Source organism: Gymnoscopelus braueri, assembly GCF_963280865.1.
Source record: "Gymnoscopelus braueri genome assembly, chromosome: 14".
In the NCBI taxonomy this organism is placed as follows: Eukaryota; Metazoa; Chordata; class Actinopteri; order Myctophiformes; family Myctophidae; genus Gymnoscopelus; species Gymnoscopelus braueri.
In genome coordinates this window covers 14,833,077-14,858,526 of record NC_137619.1, presented here as the reverse complement: position 1 = coordinate 14,858,526, position 25,450 = coordinate 14,833,077, and the positions used below count along the sequence as shown (strand labels likewise).

At 41.3% G+C, this 25,450-nt stretch overlaps 1 protein-coding gene and 1 long non-coding RNA gene across 3 annotated transcripts in view; one reads left to right on the top strand and one right to left on the bottom strand.

Moving 5' to 3' along the window:
* The first annotated feature begins 270 nt into the window (after positions 1–270).
* Positions 271–11,112, top strand: LOC308100470. 2 transcript variants are annotated; one of them, XR_013934447.1, is made up of 6 exons: positions 271–573; positions 1,495–1,636; positions 1,967–2,110; positions 3,766–3,957; positions 7,222–8,958; positions 9,051–11,112. It is a non-coding gene; the product is annotated as an uncharacterized lncRNA (long non-coding RNA). The 2 variants fall into 2 exon arrangements; XR_013934448.1 differs by having other exon boundaries at positions 7,222–11,112.
* A 3,378-nt stretch (positions 11,113–14,490) lies between these two features.
* The window catches only part of slit1a (slit homolog 1a), a 137,111-nt gene continuing 126,151 nt past the window's right edge, over positions 14,491–25,450 (bottom strand). Inside the window, 4 exon segments of the mRNA XM_080449593.1 lie at positions 14,491–19,050; positions 20,508–20,719; positions 21,318–21,606; positions 23,765–23,919. Of these exon segments, the coding sequence (XP_080305719.1) occupies positions 18,809–19,050; positions 20,508–20,719; positions 21,318–21,606; positions 23,765–23,919 (898 nt within the window). The 3' untranslated portion in view covers positions 14,491–18,808.

Below are 25,450 nucleotides of genomic sequence, written 5' to 3'. Positions count from 1 at the left end.
TTTGATGAAATGTATTGGTGGCCATGCAAAGCAGTACCGGGGTGAAATTAAACTTAGAAAGGTAGGTGGAGCATCATTATTGCTAATGTTTCTAGGTGGGGAAAGAAGGCATTCATTTCCAGTAAAGAACCCCCCTATAAGGGGACTGAGAAATGTCAGGATAGGTCAAGGAGTTTAGAGGGAGGTGATAATGGGCCGGGTCAAATCAGGCCCTTAAAGAGTTGTGCACGTAGAGAATTTGGGCTCTTGTGCGCTGAAGTTAGATACCTATTGATCTGTTAGGAGTAGTCTTAGCCGTATTCCCCAGAATAGGGACTTTAGTCTCCTGAGTTGTGCTAGTGTGGCAGTCTGGTACTTAAATAACAGATAGGGTAGTTAAATCAGCCAATAATTTGATTGCACAATTAGAATTGATCTCCCAACTTATTGATAGGCAAGATAAGGGGCTTTTCCCCTTATAACCTATCATTAGGATGTAAACAGGCGAGGAAACAATTGATCACCTTATACCTCCTCTGTTCCAAAAGACAACAGGTGAAGAGTGAAGGAAAGGAAGGGAGAGCATCTAAGAAGGTATTGATTTGATTTTCAGTCATTTTAATTTGAACTTATTGAATATTAATGTTGACCACTGAGTTACAGTGGAACTGAAAATGTCTGATTTATTTAATCATTGCAATTGCTTTAATAATGTTATTGTTCAATTTAATATTGGAACCAATTTAAACTGCTTTTAACGGATTATTGCAGCTGCATCGCAAATTACATTTCCTGTATTCAAAGTGAATGGGGGGGGGGGCGCTTATCGTTTGAATAGCAGTCCTCAGAAAAGCTATAGTAAAAAAGTAACAGTAAATATAAAAAAATACCAAACCGTCCAGCCATTCTAATTGAGGCAGAAGCTAGCCTGTAGTATTTTTTGTTTGCCGCCAGAGAGTGAAGTACGGCATTATTTTATTTATTAGTGTTTTTATCTATTTTATTTATTATTGTTTCGTATTTTCTTTCTTATTTTCGTATTACAAATGAATTTGTATAAAACATAAACTAGGATGACATAGGTTAAAAGGAACAGTTTAAATGAATTGAATTCATTGTGACATCTAAATATTAAAACCACTATGAGATCACCTGATAGTCACCTGTTTAAAAAAACGAATGTTAAAATCACATCTTGGATTACATTTCATGAACATGTTAAAATCACATCTTGGATTACATTTCATGAACATGTAACAGAGTTCGAAATATGAGATGTTTTATACAATAGCAGATCTGACAGCTCTTTGCTATGTATGTCCTGAACTGATCATTGCAGCTACAGTACCTCAGTAAAAAAAAAACTCATCATCCGTCCAGCTAACACCTATGTGTGTGTTATTGGCGGAACGGTACGCAGCAGTTGCACAAGCTTTACATCCCATGTGCATTTGTTTAATTTTACTCTGTGTGTGCGTGTGCGTGTGCGTGTGTGTGTGTGTGTGTGTAAAGCAGATATTCAATGGTGATGGACACAGCATGTCTCATCAGGACCTCATGGACTCAGCTGCTCTGAGTCAGCACCTGAGCTCTGCTGCCCCCTGGAGGACTACTGCAAGCATGACTCCCATCTTCACCCTGGAGGACAACTACTGCTGTGAGTCACACACATGCACGCACACACGCATGCAAGCATGCATGCGTGCTCGCGCACACGCACACGCACACGCACACACACACACACACACACACACAGTTATTGCTATACTTGATGTGAGGACAAAATTATTTGTGCATTAAAATAGCTGATCTACAAACTCACAATGCGTCGTGATGCGTTGTAACCTTGGAAATCTGCTATTTGTGTGTGCAACATCAGTGCACAACTACGTATAAATCAGGCATGACTCCTTCAGTGATGTTCTCTGTGGCATGTAAGGTTACTGAATGAAAACTAAACATTCTTTTCTATTGGTGATTTCCACAGAGCACCACAGGAGGAGAGCTACGCCATCAAGAGAGATGGCCTCCAAAAGATATTTATCATGGTCAGAGGAACAGCGAGAGATGGACCAGGAACATGGACTGTTTGATGCAATTCTGCAACCCGTAGTAAAGTTATACAGGATAGGTATGTACCGTTATATTTACGGGTAGTTAAACATGTGCTCCTTTTGAAGTACGTATATCAGCATAACTTAAAGCTTCCCTCTGTAACTTTCCTGTGTTACCTTGGATTCAAACCCGGTGTTCCTGCACAAGTGCTGAAATCTTTGCCACTGAGCTTGTTCTGTTGATAAGTAGAATTTTGACCTTCAGGCAGTACCAGTTGTCGACCAGTCATGTCAAACTAGACCTATCTAGGTCTAAATAGAAGAGCAGGAAGACCAAACACAACCACCACAGTTATTTATATCGTATTAACAGTCACACACTTTCTGTCTGTCTTGCTTGGCACTCCTCAGTGGCTTAAGAAATTGCACTGCACTTGCACACGGCCATTGACCATTAGCATATGCACACCGTGAGGAAGCCTGTTTTTCACTTTTCCCAAACTGCTGTTTATTAACCTTTTTTGGAAACTGTCTAACTCGACGACCGCAGTTTTCGCCGTTACTGCACATGCACGGCCACGTGCGGCCACAGGGTCTGTTGTCATGGTCCCCCAGGCTATGGGATGTACTCTGTTAGCTGTTGGTGCTCACAGCGTTAGCGGCCACGGGGTCTGTTATCACGGCCCCAACCAGTGGCCAGTCCCCAGGTAGAATTTACCACGGGCTGAAGCTCTCTGTGCTAATATTAGAGCGATGAGAGTGTAGCTTGTTTACTCAGGCATTGATACAACAGACGCTGAGCTTATTATGTGCGTGTCAGAAAGTACATTATGTCAAATATTTTCTCGTTGAGACACGACACGAGCCGGCCGGGACAAAAACTTTTCTCTCTCTATGACCACGAAGGAGGATCTACCGCGTGTGTGTGTGTGTGTGTGTGTGTGTGTGTGTGTGTGTGTGTGTGTGTGTGTGTGTGTGTGTGTGTGTGTGTGTGTGTGTGTGTGTGTGTGTGTGTGTGTGTGTGTGTGTGTGTGTGTGTGTGTGTGTGTGTGTGTGTGTGTGTGTGTGTGTCAGCGCTGCGCTACAGGCAGATAGCTATTGAGTCAGAGGAATACACAGACGGCTGTCATCTTACCACAACAGCTTAACTCCAACCGGGGGTCCGAATGCTTCGCAGACCACGTGCCTCAAAAAAAGGTGTATTTAATTTGATAATATGGCCATCCCAAGTTGATCTCTTAACAACTCTCTCTCCCAATAGCCCCAGACTGTCTGTCTCACCAGCTGTGCTCAATCAAGGCCATTCTTAGCATGAAAGACCGCAACAAACCTGGTCTCCCAAAGTTTAACTAAGCATATGGGCTACTGTGCATAACCCCAAGTCTGCAAATACTTTTGACTGCGCACATCACCGGGTATGGACTGCTAAGACGTACACGGACCCTAGTGGCAATAACAAAACAGATAGGCAATCAACACTTCCGCTGAAGAGACAGAAATGAAATCAGCTGAAGTCTACGCTTGTACACTCACTGATTCTCGCTCCAGGGAGCCTCCTCCCTTCTCACTCTCGGCTCCTCCAAAAGCAAATTAACATTTGGGATGCAAACCATTTCCGGGTCATGCTGGAGGACAGAGTGTGGAGGAGGCCATGTAGCAGAAATTAAGGTATATGAATTGGGCAATTCAGTTGCTCTCTCCTGACGTTCTCTCTCCTCTCTCCTCCGTCTAGACCTCACACTCCTTCCTGTGTGTAAAGAGGTTTCATCTGAACAGCAGGAGAGGAGCCCCAGTCTGGTCCAGGAGGAACCAGAACCTCCACAGATTAAAGAGGAACAGGAGGAGCCAGTTCAAAGACCAGAGGAGGCTGATGGGTCAACATTGACATTATCAGATAGGAGGACAAGTGGAGACACTCTCTCAGGTAAAAACAATCACATTATTAGAATTAATGTTAAAACATTGGTGATGTTCTGGTATGTGGACCTTCATCAGATACACAACACATGTACAGTAATAGGTTGCTTTACTTCAAACCCTAAACCTAGCTCAAGAATAGGTTGTGATATTACATACATTTCATGTATTACATAATAGATCACGCCCATGCCCTCCCGGTTAGGGAGTAATTGTGGAGGCATTTTAACTTGTAGTGCTCCTTGTGTAGCTATACACCCAATTATGAATTGCTGCGACAGCTCTTATCATCTAGTTTCATATCCATTTGAAAGTTCTGACAGAAAACATGTATTTAGTAAAATATCTCCACTTTTTCACGAGCTTCACACAGATATCATTCTCTGTACATGACGAGGCCGCATTTGCAGCAATGAGCACAGGCGGTATGGGACACACAAATTGACAGTTGCAGGATGATTAATCAAACCCATGTCCCATACGTATGAGATCATTGAAGGAAGTTTCTGTAAGAAGATCGATAGATAGATAGATAAGCTAATTGATTAATCAATTAAAACACTAGACATCATTACAAAACAAATCAATACGTAGGAGAGTCAATCTTATCCAATCCGATCAGAATAAAGTGGAGATTTGGGAGTAACCATACCTAATAATTTAGATGAACTATATCACTGTAATTACGGGCCACTGGAAAACTCTGTAAAGCAAGACTTGAGTAGGTGGAAAATAATACCTTCTACCCTACTGGAAAGAATTAAGATTATCAAAATGAATGCCACTCTTCCTATTTCTATTCCAAAACCTCCAAAAATTATATATATCACCTACATGTTTTCATGTATGGGAAGGACTGTTGTGTTGAGAAAATATATATGGGATGGAAAAAAAAGCCAAGAGTTAAACTCAAAACCCTGCAACAAAACAAAGACAGAGGAGGTCTGGCGTTACCTAATGTAACTCATTATTATTACGCAGCACAGTTAAAACCCATCTTAATCTGGATGAATAATGAGATGAGCCCTTAATGGAAGCTCATAGAGTCTAATCTGGTTGAGCCACTCAGTACCTTGATCTTTACGAGTTTACTCTACATATTTTTCTTTTTGATTTCTAACTGTTTAAATTAGGTTTTGTAGAGTATTGTATATTTGTCTGTCATTAAATGTTTCGATGAATTGAGTACAAAGGACCCCAATGGAAACAAGTCTTTCTTGGGTTTAAAATCCTCTTAGCAGACCTTGTATTGAACTGTACTTTCCTGTGTATTTTTTTGGCAAACTGCTTAATAAGGTATTCAATCAATCAATTACAGTGTTTTTTTACACTAAAACACTTAATCACTCTATACGTAATTCATTTAAAATTTGGAAAACAATATGTAAAATAAGTAAAGTCAAAGAACAAGAAATTACCATATCTGAGAGAAATGCCATGTGACTCAGATTTCACTCCAAACAGTATTGATCATATTTTTAAGATATGGGAAGGGAAAGGTCTCAGTAGATTCTATCAAATGTATAATGAAGAAGGGGAGGTCTCTTTCGAATATGTAGCAGATCAATATGGTCTTCCTAGTAATCATTACTTAAAAGAGAATCTCAAAATTAGAACTCTTGGAGACCGCCACCCTCTTCTGAGATATATAATAAAATCCCATCAGACATGATTACAAAAACACAATTGGACGAATTTATAAAATATTTCAGGAAAATTTAATTGAAGATCTAGATCACATTAAAGGAACTACACCATGATTTTAAAGAGGTGGTGCCATAGTTTTGCACTTTTTCTGTTTTTCATATGTCTATGAGGTTGATAGAACTTAATTAAGGCCCCTGGTGGTGTTTTTATGATGTTTTATGTCTTCTCTGACTATTTTTGAGTTTCTACCTGGAGGCTGAAACCTTGAGGGTCAAAGTGCCAATAGAAAAACAGCCCTTTGGTGACAAATTGTACCCTCCCCCTCATTATCATAACACAACAGGTGTGGGCATGAGAAGGAGGAGGGACTAGGACAGGTGGGTGGTGCTAAGGTGGTGGAGGAGGTGCTAAGGTGAGAACCATTTATACTTAATGAACTGGAGGCGTGTCAACATAAAAACATAATTTTAACAATTTCTGTACACTTTTTTGAAAAAGATCTTCCTCCTAGTATAACCATAATACCTGATGATTATGTTTTAGGGGGGGGGGGGAATCACTGAAAATCACAGCACCCTGTCTTTAACTTTTCCTTATTTTTTGTGTGTTTTTGGTCTCCCCTACCTCTCTTCTATCCCCAAAAATACTCCAGTTTGAGCACTCAGGCTTTCACAGCATATCTGGGTTTTTATGTAAATTGGTCTCAAAACAGGCCAACTGATTTGCCCCCCACCGTGACGTCACAAGCGATATCTACTTTGTATAATCCCTCCCGTTTTTCAGTTCCAACTTAAAAAAAAACACAGAACCAGGAGACAATGTGGTATTGCAGGTGAAAGTTCTTTATAAGCCAGAGAGAAGTTAGTTGGAATTAGTCTGATTTAGGGGGACATAAACAATATGATATTAAATATTAAATATATATTTTAAATTCATGTAGATCCTTTAAGGATAAATGGGATAAAGAAAATAATTATACAAGGAAATGATTGGAATCATATAAGATCCCCTTTTTGGCAGGAATATGCTTGGAAGATGAATATAAGGTATTTCCAAACACCTCTGTCGATATCCAAGTACACACTAAACTGTAGCTGCTGGAGGGAATGTGGGCAGAATAAGGCGGACCATACCATATTTTCCTACTACCTTTTTACTTACTTTTTGGTCCAAAGTTTCACAAACAATAGAACTAATATTTAGAAGAGCTGTTAACTTGGGCTCTCTATCTTTTAAATAAATGTAACTTGATTATTTAACATTAATGAACCGCTAGAAGGACTATATATTTTTTAGAAACCCCCATGTACTCAGAAACAAAAACAAAAGAAAATAAAACGGAAGAGCTAATACCAAAATGACAGAACAAAGCCTAACCTCCCCTTTTTTGTGTGTAATCCCTTTCTATGTATAGGTGAAGGGTTTTTATATGCACAAAAAAACAAAAAAGAAAATGGGTTGAAATGTCTGTTGAAAACAGGAACATAAAACATGTGGAAAAACGTAATGAGGTATTGCTGTCTTAACATGTTTTGACTCAATAAAATATTACACTTTTTTTATCCAATCAGAAAGCACGATGAGTTGCTCTCTGCTGATGTTACCTCCCCTCTCCTCCTTCTAGATTTGCTGCAACGCCCTGTGTGTAAGGAGGAGGTTTCCCCTGAACAGCAGGAGAGGAGCCAGAGTCTGGTCCAATTGAAACTAGAACATCCACAGATTAAAGAGGAACAGCAGGAGAGTGGCCCCAGTCTGGTCCAGGTAAAAGTAGAACCTCTGCAGATTAAAGAAGAACAGCAGGAAAAGAGCCCCAATTTGGTCCAGGAGGAACCAGAACCTTCACATTTTAAAGCAGAACAGGAGAAACTACTTCAGAGACCAGAAGAGGGTGATGGGTCAATGTTGACATTAGTAGCAGTGAAAATTGAAGATGAAAACAGAAAGACGCCTCTAGCCAGCACCTCAACTGAACACTTAAAGACACAATCTGATGTAGAGGACAGTGGAACACCACAACCAACTAGTGCTGACCAGCTCCTCTCTCCACACGGTTCTGAATCTGACACCGAGGACAGTGATGACTGGGAGGAGACAAGCGAAGATCAGTCAGGTTTAAAAACACTGAAATCGCACAAGACACAACTTGTGGAAGGGCAAAGATTGTCTTTGAGCAACAAGTTACCCCATAACCTGAAATCATCAAAACAAAACCCATCCATAAAGAGTCACAAATGGAAGAAAAGCATTAGTTGTACAGAGTGTGGTAAAGTATGTTTTAGCACGAGTCATCTGAAACAACACATGAGGACTCATACAGGTGAAAAACCATTTAGTTGTACAGTTTGTGAACAAAGATTCAGTCAAACTTCAAATCTGAATCAACACATGAAGACTCATACAGGTGAAAAACCATTTCCTTGTACAGTTTGTGAACAAACATTCAGTCAAACTTCACATCTAAAGATGCACATGAGGACTCATACAGGTGAAAAACCATTTGCTTGTACAGTTTGTGAACAAAGATTCAGTCAATCTTCACCTCTGAAACTACACATAAGAACTCATACAGGTGAAAAACCATTTACTTGCACAGTTTGTGCAAAAACATTCATTTCAAATTCACGATGTAAGGCACACATAAGGACTCATACAGGTGAAAAACCCTTTACAAGTACAGTACGTGAAGAAAGATTCTGTGAAATTTCACATCTTAAGTCACACATGAGGGCTCATACAGGTGAAAAACCATTTAGTTGTACAGTTTGTGAACAAAGATTCAGTCAAACTTCAAATCTGAAACAACACATGAGGACTCATACAGGTGAAAAACCATTTCCTTGTACAGTTTGTGAACAAACATTCAGTCAAACTTCACATCTGAAGAGACACATGAGGACCCATACAGGTGAAAGACCATTTGCTTGTACAGTTTGTGAACAAAGATTCAGTCAAACTTCAGGTCTGAAGGTACACATGAGAACTCATACAGGTGACAGACCATTAACTTGTACTGTTTGTGAACAAAGATTCAGTCAAACTTCACATCTTAAGAATCACATGAGGACTCATACAGGTGAAAAACCATTTGCTTGTACAGTTTGTGAACAAAGATTCAGTCAAACTTCACATCTAAAGGCACACATGAGGACTCATACAGGTGAAAAAATATTTACTTGTATAGTTTGTGAACAAACATTCAGTCAAACTTCACATCTGAAGAGACACATGAGGACTCATACAGGTGAAAGACCATTTTCTCTTACAGTTTGTGAACAAAGATTCAGTCAAACTTCAGGTAAACTTTGTACAACTACAAAAAAAAGGTTGTAGTTGTAGTTTTGTTGAAAATACAACTCTTAAGGTCCTTACACACCGGAGCGTCTTTTAATTATTCGGAACGAGTCCGAATTTTGCGTATATTCGCATATTCGCCGGTGTGTAACCGCCTTTAAGAGTGACTGGGGCTAGAGAAATGGTCCTCAAGTCAGCCGTTTTTAAACAGTAGAAACAAGGATTATTATTATTATTTTTTATTTTAATTTTTTTTAGTTTGTTTCCATATTAACACAGTTCGAATGTTGAAGGTTTAGAGGTGTGGTTAGGGGTGGAATAAATTACCCATTGTTGACGCCCATTAACAGGCCCTGATTGTGTGAAATCTTTGAAAGCTGTTTTCAATGCTTTGACAATTCTGGTTAGACAAGATTCAAATGACCATAACTTCTTCAAATATTTTCCGAATACACATCATTTGAAAGCTTGCATTCTGTACTTACATAATCTGTAAAAAACTGAAAAATGACCATGGCCCCTTCTCGGCACAAAGCATTGTACCCGGTCACAAATGTGTATTCATACATAGAGTGATTTCTGTAGTTGAACAGTGACCAATTTGTATGTCTTTTTAGATTCTTTTGATCATTAAATCATCATTAAAAAACTTATTTTGGGTCCAAAATTAACCTTAGTAAGCCCAAAGACTTTACGGTCAAAGTGGGGGACAATGTTAACACAAGGAAAGAAGAAATTACCTACCTGGGTTGTATTTTAGAGAACAATATTTCTAATGAAAAAATGGCAACAAAAGTAATCATAAAAGTCAACCAAAGAACAAGCTGTTTTGGCTGGATCTCCTCGTTGGTCAGTAGGAATACACTGAGTGAGGACACTAGCTGGAGCACTAATACAATGTCATTTTGACTATGCACCTGAAATGACCCCACCCCCACCTTAATTGTTTTCTGTACATATACATTTATTGTTTCCGCAAGGCCGAAAGGCATGGCCGAGACTATGTTTTGCCACCTATCCGTCCGTCCGTCTGTCTGTCCATCCGTCCGTCCGTCCGTCTGTGGACAGCTAATCTCCGGCACTGTTGGCTTGATCGCAGTGAAACTGTGCACACACACACTCCCTGGATGCCAATTCAGAACCTTTCACATGGGCCTGTTATAGAGCCACCAGGAGGCCGCTTTTTGCAAAACCATTTTTTTGACAGTACTCCTACACATTTTGTCCAAACATCACGCAAAATGAAACTGGTCTTTCAGATTTTTCATATTCCATCCTGATTGACTAAGAATGGCTTCCAAAGTTTGCAGGAGTGCTCCGTTTTGAACAAAATGCCTCAAATCATGAACACACAGCATGCAATTTCCGTGAAATTTTGCACGCACATTCTCACTAGGCCGAGGAAGAAATGCCACTTGAAAATGTTCAAATCAGCCTCATTGTGCTATAACAGGCCGATTCGTGTTTTTACCTATAACTGCACCGATCTGTGTAAAACTTGTATGTGCACAAAAAAAATAACCTTTTCCCTGCATTTACCACATCTGCCTTTTATAGCGCCACCAGGGGGCCGACTCAAGTAAAACACATTTTTGAGTATTACTCCTTCAGATTTTATCCAAATGTCACGCAAATCGGAACATAATCTCTATAGTCATGTGCCATCTGCCATCCTGATTGGCTAAGATTGACATCTAAAGTTTGGCCTGTTTTGAACAAAATGCCGCAAATCATGAACAATTGTCCAATTGCGGTGAAACTTTGCACGCATATTCGCACTACATTGAGAAACAAATGCCACCCTTTCAACATTGCCCTATTATGGCGCCACCAGGAGGCCGATTTTTGCAAAACAAATGAGTAAGTTCTGTCAGGGAACCACGTTCACATGTCAGCTCCACGTTCACAACCACTCATCCAATCACACACTCATTTCATTCTCAGACCGCTCTATTTAAACTGGAAGTTTGCACTACTCGTTCATGCTTGCTTTTGCTGCTGCTCATGCTGCTGATGCTGCTGCTCTCACCACTGCTGTCTTGCAAATAAATTGCTGCACACCCTCCACCACCCCAGCTACCACCTGTCGTTTTGGATCTGCTGTTTATGTACGGGGGATTTGGAGTCCCTATGGTTGGGAGATGCGCTTTATCAGAGTACCTAAAATCAGAATCGCCAAACCATAATAAATGTATTGCTCATTTTATATTCAATAAAATATCTTATCTTCATGAGTTGTCCTTTATCCATTCATGAGAATTCTTTTTATTTTTACATTACTCCAACAAATGTTGTCCAAACATCACCCAAATCGGTACATATTATCTCATTAGTCAAGTGATCAGGATGGATCCGTCCAATCCGTCAGATTTTTCACACTCCAGCCTGATTGGCAAATTCCAAATATTGCTGGCTCACACTAACCTACAGTACCTGACCAGGGGCCTGTTCCTCAAAAGGTGAATTAGAGCTAAAGCCTGGCTTTAACCCCTATCCTGGCTTAATTTAGCCAGGATTAGGGCTGAATCGGTTACTAGAAAGCTGAATTATCTTGAAGATTAGTTTAGCCAGTTCACCCTGGCTAAGTTTAGCCATGACCCGATTCCTCAAAAGAGAATTGAAGCAAGCCTAGCTTAGTTACCATGGCAATTTAGTTGTGAAGTTAGCCTGGTCAGGAGCAGGCTAACAGCCAAGCTTACTTAATCCAGTGCCTTGTTCTTCAAGTTTTTCCACAGTTAATTCAAAACATGTGTTTGTATATGGACTCATTTTAATGACCCTGCATTCAAATAAAATGAAATAAATACAATAAGATACAATCAAATTAATTATATTACTGAAATAGTGTGTGACCATGAATCATAATCATAATTGTTTCACAACGACTCATGTGATATGTAATTGTCACTCTGTTATAGTTAACACTATAGTTCATCTTGTTGTTAGATGTTTGATAATATATTACAATTTTTAAAAAAATATTATAAAAAATGTCTGACACATACATACATATTTTTATATATATATATATATATATATATATATATATATATATATATATATATATATATATATATATATATATATATATATATCCTGCCTCTACAGTGGGTACGCCACTGCTGAGCCCTGATTGATGTGCCACAACTTTGGGGGCAGATAAATCCAATCACAACAGAGCGGGCCCAGACCAAATCTGCCGAGAGTCTTTTTTTAATTTGCAAAACCAGATTCGTCTGGTTTCCAGACTACCTTCGACCTGGTGGAGATAACAAACTGTTTCCATGGACTTATGACGAGGAGCTCCCATAGTGACGTCACCGTCTCCACACCATATATACAGCTGGTGCCTGAGTGGGGGATCACAGTTAACATTTGTGCTCAGCCATATACTTAAAAGCAGAAGAAAGCTGTTGAATACCATAGGCTACATAGCTGTAACGTCAAGCCACATTACAACTATAACATTTCAACAGGGCTTTGACCTCGGAGGACTGTCCCAGCAATGGTCAGTTTCCTGATCAGGGTGAAGAAGGGTCTCTTCAGCAAACCGAAGAGGACCAGAGATGCATCGGAGGAGACTCAACCATCTGCCACACCCCCCTCCCCCCCTCCCTCCCCCCCTCCCTCTGAGGGACCTTGCAGGAGCAGATGCTTCTACAAGCTCGCAAAACTGGCGGACCCGAAGCGCAGGGTTAAGAAGAAGAATACGGTACGTTACGATATAGTTTATGACGAGGAGGACAAAGATGAGGTGCTGCTGACATCGGGGGATGACAGGCGGCTCCTGAAGGACGCCATCTTCATGGGTTTGGTCGGGCACACCATGGGTGTATTTTGTCTAACTTATTCAATAGCCATTCGAGTACTGAGTGGGTCTGCGATACTAGTGATCCTGTCTGATCCATTGCTACTTCTATTGGTTGGTTTAGTTGCATTAATTGATTTTCTGATATTCCAGGCACTTTTTCTGTTATAAATAACTTGATGCCTAGAGTACTGTGACTCTTACTGGTCCATTTGGTTCCATTAGTACACTCCGAGTTAAGATTATAGTGTAGTTCAGGGATCCGGAGATAAAAATGCTTTCAATTGGGGGTCCAATGTTCATCAAACCGGAGATCCTTGAAATGCTCTATGGCTGGACCCTCACAACCACCTCTAGATGGCTGTATTTACCTGCTGCTGCGCCTTTGATGTATCGTGGCAGAACATCAACCTACGACGGCATGCAGAGAATGACGGACATCAAAGAGCATCATCCGAAGCTTGCTGGCCACTGTCCGACACCTTGAGCTTGATACCTGCCCGATTAAACTGTGGGAGCCAAGCAGGGCACTGCCTGGAGGAGAAGGCTGATCTACGCAGAGAAGCTGCAGGTGTGCATGGTGGCCATAGCTGAATGGGTAGAGCAGCAGGTCCCAGGTTTGATTCCCGGGCCCCAGCAATGTGTTGAGGTGTCCCTGAGCAAGACACTGTCTTAACCCCTAACTGCCCCCCACACCCTACGTTCACTTGAGAAGCACTCAGCTGGGTGAAGCTGAAAACGGAATTAAAACTAATTAGTGAGCACTCAATATTATGGTGGGCAGGGCACATGGAGGACTTGATTTCCTTGTGATCGGTTAAGAGGACTAATGACAAGTGACCATTCATTGTAACCACTTATGCTCTACACTGTGTTGTGCTCAAATAGATAGAACAGTTCATCTACGAGCTTGTAGATTTTCTATATTTCCTTTTTGGTTTATTTTTTTTATTTTTAAGAAATGTCATGCGAGGACAAGCAAATGTCCTCCTATTCTGGAATGACCCAGTTTTGTTGTTTGTTTTAACCAAGAATTAATACAGATGTCATCTGTATTCCACTCTACAGGCTCTTGTTATTTAGACTATGCCTCACATACCGACCCTATGCCTCATATACAGACACAAACAGCAGGCAGAGGCGGAACCACTAATGCCAAATTCTGTGCCCGACTATTAGTGGACTTGTTTGAGAGTGTAGTAGCATATCTAGTATGGCTTTTGTATGATGCAGCATACTATAGTATGCTAGTATAATGATGTAGCATACTGTTTTTTAAATGATGATGTATACTGTAGTAGGCCTTTTTTAATGATGTAGTATGGCTTTATTATTGATGTAGTACAGTAAACTGTATATACTGTTGTGTGCCTTTATTATTGATGTAGTACAGTATACTGTATGTACTGTAGTTTGGCTTTTCTGTTTTTATGATGTCGTATAGTATTGCAGTTATTTGATGTCTTATCTCCACCTGCCGAAGGCAAGGGGGTGAATTGTGTTTTCCCCTTTTCAAGGAAGGTTTGAACTTGTTTTGTTCAAATTTATGAAATATTGAACTTTAATTTTATAAATGGAAGTCAATGGCGGTCGGATCAGGCTGGATAACTTGGATACATAACAGATGAGTGCCATCACAGACTGTTCACATGAAGTCCGAGATCCACATGGATCTATTAGACCCGTCTTCTTTTTTTTATTTTTGATCTTTTTATTTTGGCAATGTTTGCCTCACTACATTTTGTTTAGTCCGCACCACAACCAAAACACACAGCAAAATGAGAGATGACACACTTTGTTTTAAAAGCACACACGATAAAGTTTAATGAATGAAAAGAGTGGAGTTTCGGTAAACATTATGTCGGTGGCACTACATACATTCAGCATTATTGGGAGCTTATCAGTTCAATCCCACCATGAATCCTGCAACATACAAAGCAAAAGCTTATCTGTAGGACAGAACCCAACCAGAGAATATTTCTTTATTTCTTTTTTAAACGTTTTTTGTTCTTTTTTTTATTTTTGTTTTTAAATGTTTTTTTGCACCAGTTCAATACAACAGAGACATTGTGTCTTACATTAACATGTTTATGAATACAGTTCATAAGATGGGAAATGGTTTTATGGTCACCTGACCTGATAACTGTATTACATCTCAATATAGCACACAGCGTCACTAAAGATGTCTCTACCAGGAAGTTGAATTCACCTGTCCAGTACAGATCAGTGCAGACGAAGGGAAAGGAGACAGGGAAACAAACAGAAGCCATTGCACTAGAAAGGTACACCTCTATGAGATGCGTAGCCTAGGGCCTGATTTATGCTTTGTTGACTAAAAGTCCTTACACCTGGGGACAATTGGTTCCTGTGTCAAGCTATAATATTAGCCTATGCGACGATAAAGGGATGCATTTAATATTCGGAACCAATGCCGATTTTTTACCCCAAATAACATCAACCTGTTCGAATGAGGCATCAACTATACGAATAGTTTTGATGAGAAATACTCGCCAGCAATTCTCGTATAGTTTAGTCTTCATGCCCCCCCAGTGTGTAAACGACCATAAAGCCTGATTCATACTTCATCGTACGATGCTGTCGCTCACTGAAAAAAGCAGACCTACAAGCTCACAACATGTCGCAGATTCGACGCATTGTGAGCTTGTCGGCTGCCTATTTTTTTTATTCTTATTTGTTAACAGGTGTCATTGTCGCCAAAGCATAAATCACTGCTCATGAGAGTCCTTGTTGGGATTGTTTCACCTCTTAGGATCACATTAACAGTATGTAAAAACAAAGTTTAACGTGGGAATCGATAAGGACAGGAGCGCAGAGATGTGGGCAATAATTGGTGAAGATCAGGGATCACACCTCAAGAATGATTTTAGATGAGTGACATGGATTAAACAAGTTCCCTTCTCCTCCGAGAGAACCAGGTCCATCCTTAGGGGCCGCCACTTATGAAACAGAATGGGATGTCTTATATCTTACATTGGAAAACTAAATAACAGCTAAAAGTTACCACTTCATGAATAAGCATAGGTCATATTTATCTATACACATTTATACATTCAGGTATGACTGTTTAGTTCACTGTAATTGGCACCATTTCTTCCCTATCATATGGTCTATATAGCCGGTCAGAATTGACAGACATTTAAAATGGCTAGAACTTCCGCTTTTGTATCTGTAAGTAGTAGGCATATAATTCTTTACATGTCTGTTCTAACAGATCAAGGAGGATCTGCCTCGACGTATAGATCAGCATCTATAGAGGCAACTTGACCCCATATACTGTAGATCAGCATCTATAGAGGCAACTTGACCCCATATACTGTAGATCAGCATCTATAGAGGCAACTTAATCCCATATCCTCTGGCTTGACAGCAGCTTATGATCGGTTGAGCTTGACTACATTTGAACTCTTTTAAAGCTGCGATCCATAACTTGTTTTGTGAATAAAACATTATTGTAACCAATCTGTATATGGTAGAGTATGTTAATACAATATAACTAACACATCTCCATCGCTCCGCACATGAAACTCAAAGGAAAATAATTCACCTTCCCAAACATACTCTCTCTTAGTTGGCGCTCAAGCAGGGGGGGGCGAGTTTTGAATCCCGGTTAGGGTAGGATGTGAAAGTTACGGATCGCAGCATTAAACTATAAAATCAACCTCGAAGTACCTCTCTTTATGGCAAACATTTTATCAAATGAAAATGACGAAAATACAACAAAATCAACATGAGCATAATCTGAAACCTTTCTGTATATTCTCAAGTGTGGTATGGTAATTACAGGGGAGATCGATCCCAGGGGGATATATTGTTTTCTTTTCCGTTTCGATATCCTTTCTATCTCAGCTCTGCCCTCTCCCGGCAGTTGCAGCAAACAAGGAATGTCTGAGCCAGAGAGAGGAAGAAACACTGTCAGGACTCTCCATATTAAGTGATTTCTCCAAATACCTTACAGATTTTTATGCTAGTTTTATTTTTTTAACTTTTTTTTCCCTCTTTTTTTTTTTACATTTTTGAAAATATTTGAAATTCAGCAACAATTTATGCCTTTTACTTTCTACAGGAAAAAGCCTTTAGATAAAATAAATAAAAAATAAAAACAAGCACAGACTCTGCATGAATTAGATGTAATATTCACATGGAAGACAACATATACAATATTAAACAGATTTCTAGACCAATACTGAATCCTATACAAAAAAGAAAAGGCCAATCAATCGCTGTCTTCTTGGCCAATTACAAATTAGGTGGTTTGAGCAAGTGAAATCAATAAATCATAAAACACTTAGGGAGCCTGTCGGATACCTTTCCACCAGCTCCACAGCTTCCAGAAAACACAGACTTACTCTTTAACATAGAAAAATACTATACCAAAAAGAAATACAAATATATATATATATTAGAATCTGTTAGGCATTTCTGTATAAAGAGAGGGCTAAAAGGAGTTAGGTTACATCATGAAACAAAATATAACAAATAAAACAAAAAACAATTTAAGAAATTAGACGTAACAAAACCAAATGAGAAAACAAACAAAACAAAACAAAAAACAAATCTGCAACTTTTTGTTTTGTAATAACATTGATGATATAAGAAGCTCTACATATTCATTGGCAAACTTTTTCTCCGCACATGCAACAGTTTGCACAAGTTTAATACTGCAGGCATAGAGGGGAGGGGCTGAACAACCTCCTTATCTTTGGGGGAGGGGCTTATGCAAATTAGCCTAACCCTGAGGCAATGCATTCTGGGGAACAGATAACCACCGGGCACTGCCCGCACTAGATGGGGTCTCTGTGTGAAGAGAACGGACGGAATTGTACCAAACACGCCCTCTCACTGCAAGACTAAGAGTGTGTGTGTGTGTGTGTGTGTGTGTGTGTGTGTGTGTGTGTGTGTGTGTGTGTGTGTGTGTGTGTGTGTGTGTGTGTGTCTGCATGTGTTTGTGCGTGTGCATGTGTGTGTGTGTGTGTGTGTGTGTGTGTGTGTGTGTGTGTGCTTTACCGGTTCAATTTATTGTCACATGCACAACAATACAGCAGGTAGCAACATTGCAGGCAGTGAAAAATGTGTGTGTGTGTGTGTGTGTGTGTGTGTGTGTGTGTGTGTGTGTGTGTGTGTGTGTGTGTGTGTGTGTGTGTGTGTGTGTGTGTGTGTGTGTGTGTGTGTGAGACAGATCACGTATATGACTAATTCTCAGTGCTGCTAGTCAGTGCAGTCTGTATTGCCATGGAGTTTCTATGTATGTAAGGTAAACTCACAGCGGACGGCTGTGACAGCGGACCACCAAGCCTCGAAGCCCCTCTCATCCCCACTGGATTTATGTGCCACTTTGACCTGACCTTCCTCTGTTCAATTCGACGTGGGTCGCGCATGCGTGGATGGAAAGCCGTAACCCGGCAGAGAAATCCCCACACCTCGACCGACAACTCATTTAACTCGACCCGAATCCAATCAACAGCCCAGTCCTGCTTATAAGCCCAGCCAAGCTCAACTCAAAACGGTCCCACTCTCCTCTCATCCACTCACCTCTCTACCTTTGTTCAATCTCTCTACGTTGTTTACCTTTTCTCTTCCTCTCTACAAAATGTGCCGTCCGTCCGTCCTTTGCCTGGACACCGTTGTCCTTGCCGTTTGCAGGAAGTGAACATGGGAGATGGTTGACTAGACTGCCAGAGGCCTCACAGATGGTTGTGGAATATGCACTGGGTGTTTCGGCTAGGGGGAGTGATGTCTCACTCTGAATGGAACACCTTGAAACCTATGGATCCCTTTTTTCCCCGACGTTGTTGTTGTAGATGCAATGGGTTTCGGCGCTGTATTGTTGATTTCTCTGTTACTGTACTGTAAGGTCACGCACCCTTGGAAGGGAAGGAAATGTCTTATTTTACAAACATTGTTGTCCATAATATATAGATAGAGGTTTTATATATATTTCTTTATACTCTCTCTCTCTCTCACTCCCTCTTTCTTTCCCTCCCAACGCTTTCCTCCAGTCCTCTCTTTCTCTCTCTCTCTCTCGCTCTCTCACTTCCTTCCTTCCTGTCGCCAAACTCAGTGGCGGCGGTTAGCAGGTGTGCGAGCGAAGGCGCTACATGCTACAGCCCACGCAGCCGCACTTGATGGTCTTTTCCACCTCCTCGCTGAAGGAGGTCCCGTCGCTGCACTCGAAGGAGTATTTCCGGCGCTTCATCCGCTGGCTGGCGCAGCAGGAGCCCGTGTCGCAGGCCCCGGAGCACTCCACCCAGGACACCATGCGCGTGGTCTGGCAGATGGCGTAGCCTCGCTGCACCTGGTAGAAGTCTCGGACGGGCTCCCCTCGGCATTCAGACTCTGGACAGGGGGAGGCAAACCACCATCAGAACATTAACATTAACCACTTGAATCCCAGCTTGCCTATTCTGGGAGGGGGAACATTCGGTAAAAAATAGCCGATCTGCCAGCTCACAACGCACAAGTTGTGAGCGTAGATTGGCTGGATCACTGGCTTTCTTCAAAACAGGCCTGAAAATCCATCTTTCAGGAGGCCAAAGGGGGGGAGGTAAATCTCACTTCTCCTACAGAGAGGTGATGGCAGTCACTGCCTACACCCCCCCCCCCCCCATTGTTCTACTCTGTACATAATAGTGTTTTACATTTGTTGATGAAATTGTATTGGGGTGTTATTTTTTATGCTATGTTGATGAATTGAATACATAGGACCACAATGGAAACAAGTCCCCAGGACTTTTTTTGTGTTCTCCTTTTAGCCCAAATGTATGACTACACAAAGCGGTGTGTAGTCAAAGCCCAGCGCATCATCAAGGACCAGCACCACCCCAGCCACAAACTGTTCAAACCCCTACAGCGACCACGGCCGGGCAAAGGGGCCTACCGCAGTATCAAGAGCAACACCGCCAGGTTCATGAACAGCTTCCACCCGGCTACCGTCAGACTGCTGAACAAGGCATGAGCACCGCCTGTCGTCAGGCTGGTCTTAGACTTTTGCTCTTCCTTGGACCTACCTGTGGATTATACCAGTGTCAGTTTACCTTATGTGGATTATGCGGATTACGCTGACATTTTACCCCAACTTTTTTTTGTGTGTGTTTTTCTCGTACCTTAACTAACGTCCATAGTATCACGTACAGTACACATCTGCTGCTATGCTCACGCACCTTTATATCTTACTTAGATGATAATTAGTTTGTTTTCTTTGACTGATCTCTCTTCCCCCTTGCCCCCCCCCTATTCTTCTTCCCTTTCTTTTTTTCTATGGAAATAACAAAAACGAATTTCACCCACTGTTTTACTTCTGTAAACCTGTGATGTGACAATGAAGCTGATAAAGAACAAAGAACTAGGGTCATGTCCATCCACAGAAAGCCTTGGAGCGCTCCTCTTCCCAGCGACGAGCATCGCGCTTCAGTGCTCTCGCCGTCCAGCGGTTTTTTTTTGGCGGAGCGCTCTGAACGTCTCAAGTAGAAAATAGTTCAACTTTTGGAGAGAAGCGCCACTCACCAATGTCACTTTTTTCAAAATGACCAATCAAAGGACAGGCGGTACTAAGTGGATAACTGAGCTATTAAGAATCACTCTGGGCATAATCCCTTTAATGGCCTACAGGTTTTTACAGTAACCGGATCATTCTCCCATGATGGATATTTATTGTATTACCACCAAAGGTGACGTTTCGAGCATCAAAGCTCTTCCTCTGAGGAAGGGCTTTGATGATGGACTATTTCTGTTTTAATTTGTTCTTCGGTCCAGCACCTGGTATTGTATCATTTGTATGTGTGTGCTAAACCAACCTGCGTCACAAAGCTCTCCGGTGTAACCGCTCTCACAGTGACAGTAGGCGTCCCCCGTGTCGGAGATCTGGCAGCGTCCGTGTTTGCACGCCAAGCGGTGGCAGGGGTTGAAGAGCTCCCCCTGTTGGTTACACAGGGCACCGCGGTAACCTTCTGTGCACTCACAGCGGTACGACTGATTGTCCAGCGGTATGCACTTCCCGTGAACACACCTGTGGAGACACAAAGCTCAGTTAGACATCGTTAAATGTCAGATATCTGCACTATGGATTCCTATAAAGTTCTGCAGAAACTGATCTGGTAAGACTCAGATGTGACGTAGCATTCCAATTCCAACAATTTTCAACCGGTAGTGAAAGAAGTACAGTACAGTTTACTTGAAGGAGAATCTCACTTGAAACACTTCTGGGGTCATTTTTATGTGTACTCTGACTTTTGTGTGCACTCCAGGCAGTTTTTACGTTGCATAGCCGTGCTCATTGAAAATACACTTGCCTGCTTGTGGTGACTGTTATTGTCCTTCTAATGAATGGTGAGACCTTCATTTTTCGATTAGTCGTGCATGGACTTCATGGATTTCTTGCATGGACTTACAGGACTGCTTGATGCAACATTACATTATAGAACATATTAACATAATGAAGTAGTTAATACAAAAATAAATAATAATGAAGGTCTCCCCGTTCATTAGAAGGACAATATCAGTCACGAGAACCGTCAAATTTAAAACGGGTGTTTTAAATACTTAACATCGAACAATAGGGAACGTTACAGTCATATCTATCTTGGCGTGTTAACAGTGTAACATACTTGCTGCCTTGGCAGGGGTTGGTGGCGGCCTGGTCACAGTGCGGCCCGCCCCAGCCCGGCTGGCAGTGGCACACTGGTCCCTGGTCCCCGTCCGGCTGGCAGATGCCGTGCAGACAGTAGATCTTCTTGCAGGGCTCGCAGCCCGGCACCACGCCGGGCTTCATCTGCGTCTTGGTGAAGTCCTGGAGCTCGTTGTTGATGTACAGGTTCTGGATGCAGCCGTGGAAGCTGGAGCCGTTCTGGATCTGCCACATGCGGAAGGCCGTGGAGTGAGCGTCCACTGGCATACCTGAGAGAGAGAGAAGAAACAGACAGACAGACAGACAGACAGACAGACAGACAGACAGACAGACAGACAGACAGACAGACAGACAGACAGACAGACAGACAGGCGGGCAGAGAAGCAGAAAGAGGTGACAGTCATTAGTGTGAAGGAGGTTGAAGGGGACCACAGACACGACAGCTAACACAGGGCTGATATGAGTGTAATGGAGGAAGCTGTTTTCAAGCAACGTGTGTCCCACTGGTGCAGATATTATCAGGTTTTGTTAAAAGGTTAAAGCTCTGTATTCCAATTCCGTAATCATTGCATGTTTGTTCAGTAACAGGAGTCTCCCCGTCTCTCCAGCTCTTTAGTAGACAGAAAATACATTTTCAGTTCTTATTTGGTCTGCTCATTGTTTTTTTTTGTTGTTGTTTTTTCATCACTTCAGATTTCACTTGTTTAGCCTGTACCCTGCATGAGATCTCTCTCTTGATTGGATAACATTTGTATCCTTCCTGACCTGAAAATCTATTTTCTTTTTAATAAAGAGCTGGAGAGACGTGCCCTATTCATGAACAAACACTCCATAGCAGTTACTACCTGAATATAGAGCTATTTAACGCTTATTTTAACAAAGGAATACCACTTACAACTCATTTATTTCTGCAAATTCAATAGAGAATGGATTGCTACACTTATTGCACCATAATATGAGGCACAGCATTGTTGAAATATCAGACAGTAAAAGACAAACACAAGGCATCAGTGTTGTCTTATATGAATGCTGGGTTACATTCACTGACGACCAGCACAAAACATCACATCACAAAACTGTAACAAAACTGGCAAAACTAGACAAAGTTGTTCAAAACACATATACAACAACACATAAATACAAATGTAAATGAGTGTCTGTAAAAGGCATGCCAATACAAAACATAATGTGATTGAAGTGAAGACTGTGTCTGGTAGTTCATGTAAGAGTCACTAGGGGGCACACTTTGCACACAGTAAAAATGTCTTGTGAAGGTGTTGCAGTATTAGTCTATGGAAAAGGCAAGCGTTCACTGTGTGCTTTATGTTAAGAAATATGTTATATAATTTGAGACTGTGCGGACCTAAAGGACCTGAGAATTATTGTACTGTATTCATGTTAAAACAGCTATTTGTTTAAAACAAATATTGTCTCTGTCGGGTGGAAACCTCATGTCCAAAACTGTAACTTTTCAGGACTCAAATTAAACAATTTAACAAAAGTGGCAGCTCTACAAGCTCCGAAAGGCATCGCAAGATCTGCCACTTTTGATGTTTTGTGTGTCACAATAAGTTAGAATATGGAGATAAGAGCGTTCTGCCCGACAGCAACGATATGCATGTACTGTAGGCTATATTGTGATATTTTTATATTTTAGGAGTACAATTTTACTGTGCAAGAATAATTTGGAGTACGTCGCCTCTAGCAAACACAGTCATGGCTGGCGGTGGGGATGGGTGTGGTTGGGGGTGGGGCATGGTAGTGGTTGGGGGTGCGGCATGGGTTTGGTGGAAGGTGGAGGTGGGGCAGGGTTGCGGGCAGTGGTGGAAAGTAACTAAGTACATTTACTCAAGTACTGTACTCTATTTTGAGGTTCTTTTACTTTAGTTCAGTATTTCAATTTCTTTGCTTTACTTTTTACTCCACTACAATTATTTGATATCTTTAGTCACTAGCTACTTTGCAGATTTATATTATTTATATAAAAACATACATAGCTATTTTATTTTATAGTTCAGCAAAATTCGAAATTAGCCGATCTATAAGCTCACAACATGTCGCATTACGATGCGTGGTGAACTTGTAGACCTGCTATTTTCAAAAAGGTTTTGAAAAATTCTTAAAGAAATTTGAGTAAGTTTACTTCGGTATTGTATTAAGTACTGTATATTCTGATGTCAATACTTTTGTACATTTCCTCAAGTCAAATTTGGAATACAGGTGTTTTACTTGTGGCACAGTATTTTTCACATATTGGTATTGCTACTTAAGTAACAAAAAAGTACTACTTCCACCACTGGTTTGCGGGGGGTTGGGGGTTGGTTGCGGTGGTGACATTGCGAGGGGGGTGGGGGGGTGATTGACAGTAGTGTAGTATAGTTAGAGTGCCTGCAGTGGAGAGGGGTGTGTTCTGGAGAGGGCCCCTACCCCCCACGTATAGCGGAGCCTCCCCGTTGAGGGGCCGCACCGCCCGAAAGCTGTCCATGCTGGTGGGGAGACCCCCGTCGATGGACAAGTTCACCATCTGGTCAAAGGTCACAAGTTCTACCGTGTGAAACTGCCCGTCGTTGATGGTCTCAGTACTGGGACACACACACACACACACACACACACACACACACACACACACACACACACACACACACACACACACACACACACACACACACACACACACACACACACACGATTTAGCCATATAGCTTAAAACATAGCAATCGTTGTTTTAAACGTAGCATATTGTCGTTTAAAATCGTTCACACGTATTATATTATATTTTGCTATTGTGTAATAGTCTCAATTGTACACAAGGGAAATTTGGCTTGGGCTTACATCCCTGCTACAGCCCCATAAACATAAAAAACATACAGTGCAATAGAAATACAATAACAAGAGAGGGACACACAAGTACACAAATTGTGAGATTCACCCTTTACAATCAGTCCCATTTCAAAGCATCATTTAACAGTTTAGTTGACACAGGTACAAATGAGTATTTAAATCTATTTAAGCCACACATGGGTACCCTGTACCTTCTAGCAGAGGGCATTAATTCATACTAAAAAAATATATATATTTTAGAATTGTCAATTTCTGGTAAGCATCAACCTACTGCATATATGCTTTGAATAATATGATTAACAGTAGGACAAATGTATGCAATATAGGCTCTATATACAGCAGCCATATTGGATAGAAATTGGGTCTCTTCCTTACTTCCTTCATACTACTTCCTGTATGTGTTACCAATGATACTAAAGAAGGCTCAGTTCCATTTAGTGTAGCACAGTGGTTCTCAAACTTTTTAATTTCAAGGACCCCCATAACTCTAAGATGTTTCAAGTGAGCCAACATGCACAATATCAGCACCCTGATTCTGTTTGACCAGAATAGAACACAACCTTAACTAGCACCATTGCTAACACCTGTGAAGGAAGTAAGGAAGTGGCCAATTTATTACCAATATGGCTGCTGTTCATACAGCATATTGCAACGACAAATCGGAAGTTCCGAGGAGGGGGACATCCACTTTACTGTCTGTGCATCTTTTTCAGCGCTTCCTGTACGGTGGAAGCATTTGTACATTGTGTGTCTGTCTCAAGGCTGTTGCCAAATTCCAATACCCAAATCTCTGCTCACTCACTCACTCCACACTCGGTCCTCCAGCTTAACCCGGAAATAGTTTTGTCGAAAAGGGTAATTTTTTTGGAGGAGCCAAGACCGGACAGCAAGTCAGCTCTCCAAGCTGCTTGGAGCATCAAACAGCGAGTGTACATCGAGTCTAGGCTTCAGCCTGTTCTCGTCCTCTCGCGGGAAGTGTTGACTGCCTATCTGTTCTGTTATTGGATGGACCGTCTCCTCTGGCTATGGGAAGGAAACCATGACTACGCTGTCTGGGAGATGGGGTCTAAAAAAAACAGCAGTGCTGTGTTGCAGATTTCAAAGGGATGTTTTAGAGCCGACAAAACTTTGATCTGCATGCTCATATACTAAAATGTAAACATAACGTGCCTGCATGCCTGTGTTGAACAGTTTGAGATGTCCCAATTGTGATCAAAGCTACTGAAGCAACACATTAAATAATGGGTTGATTTTTACTTATACAATCGTGCT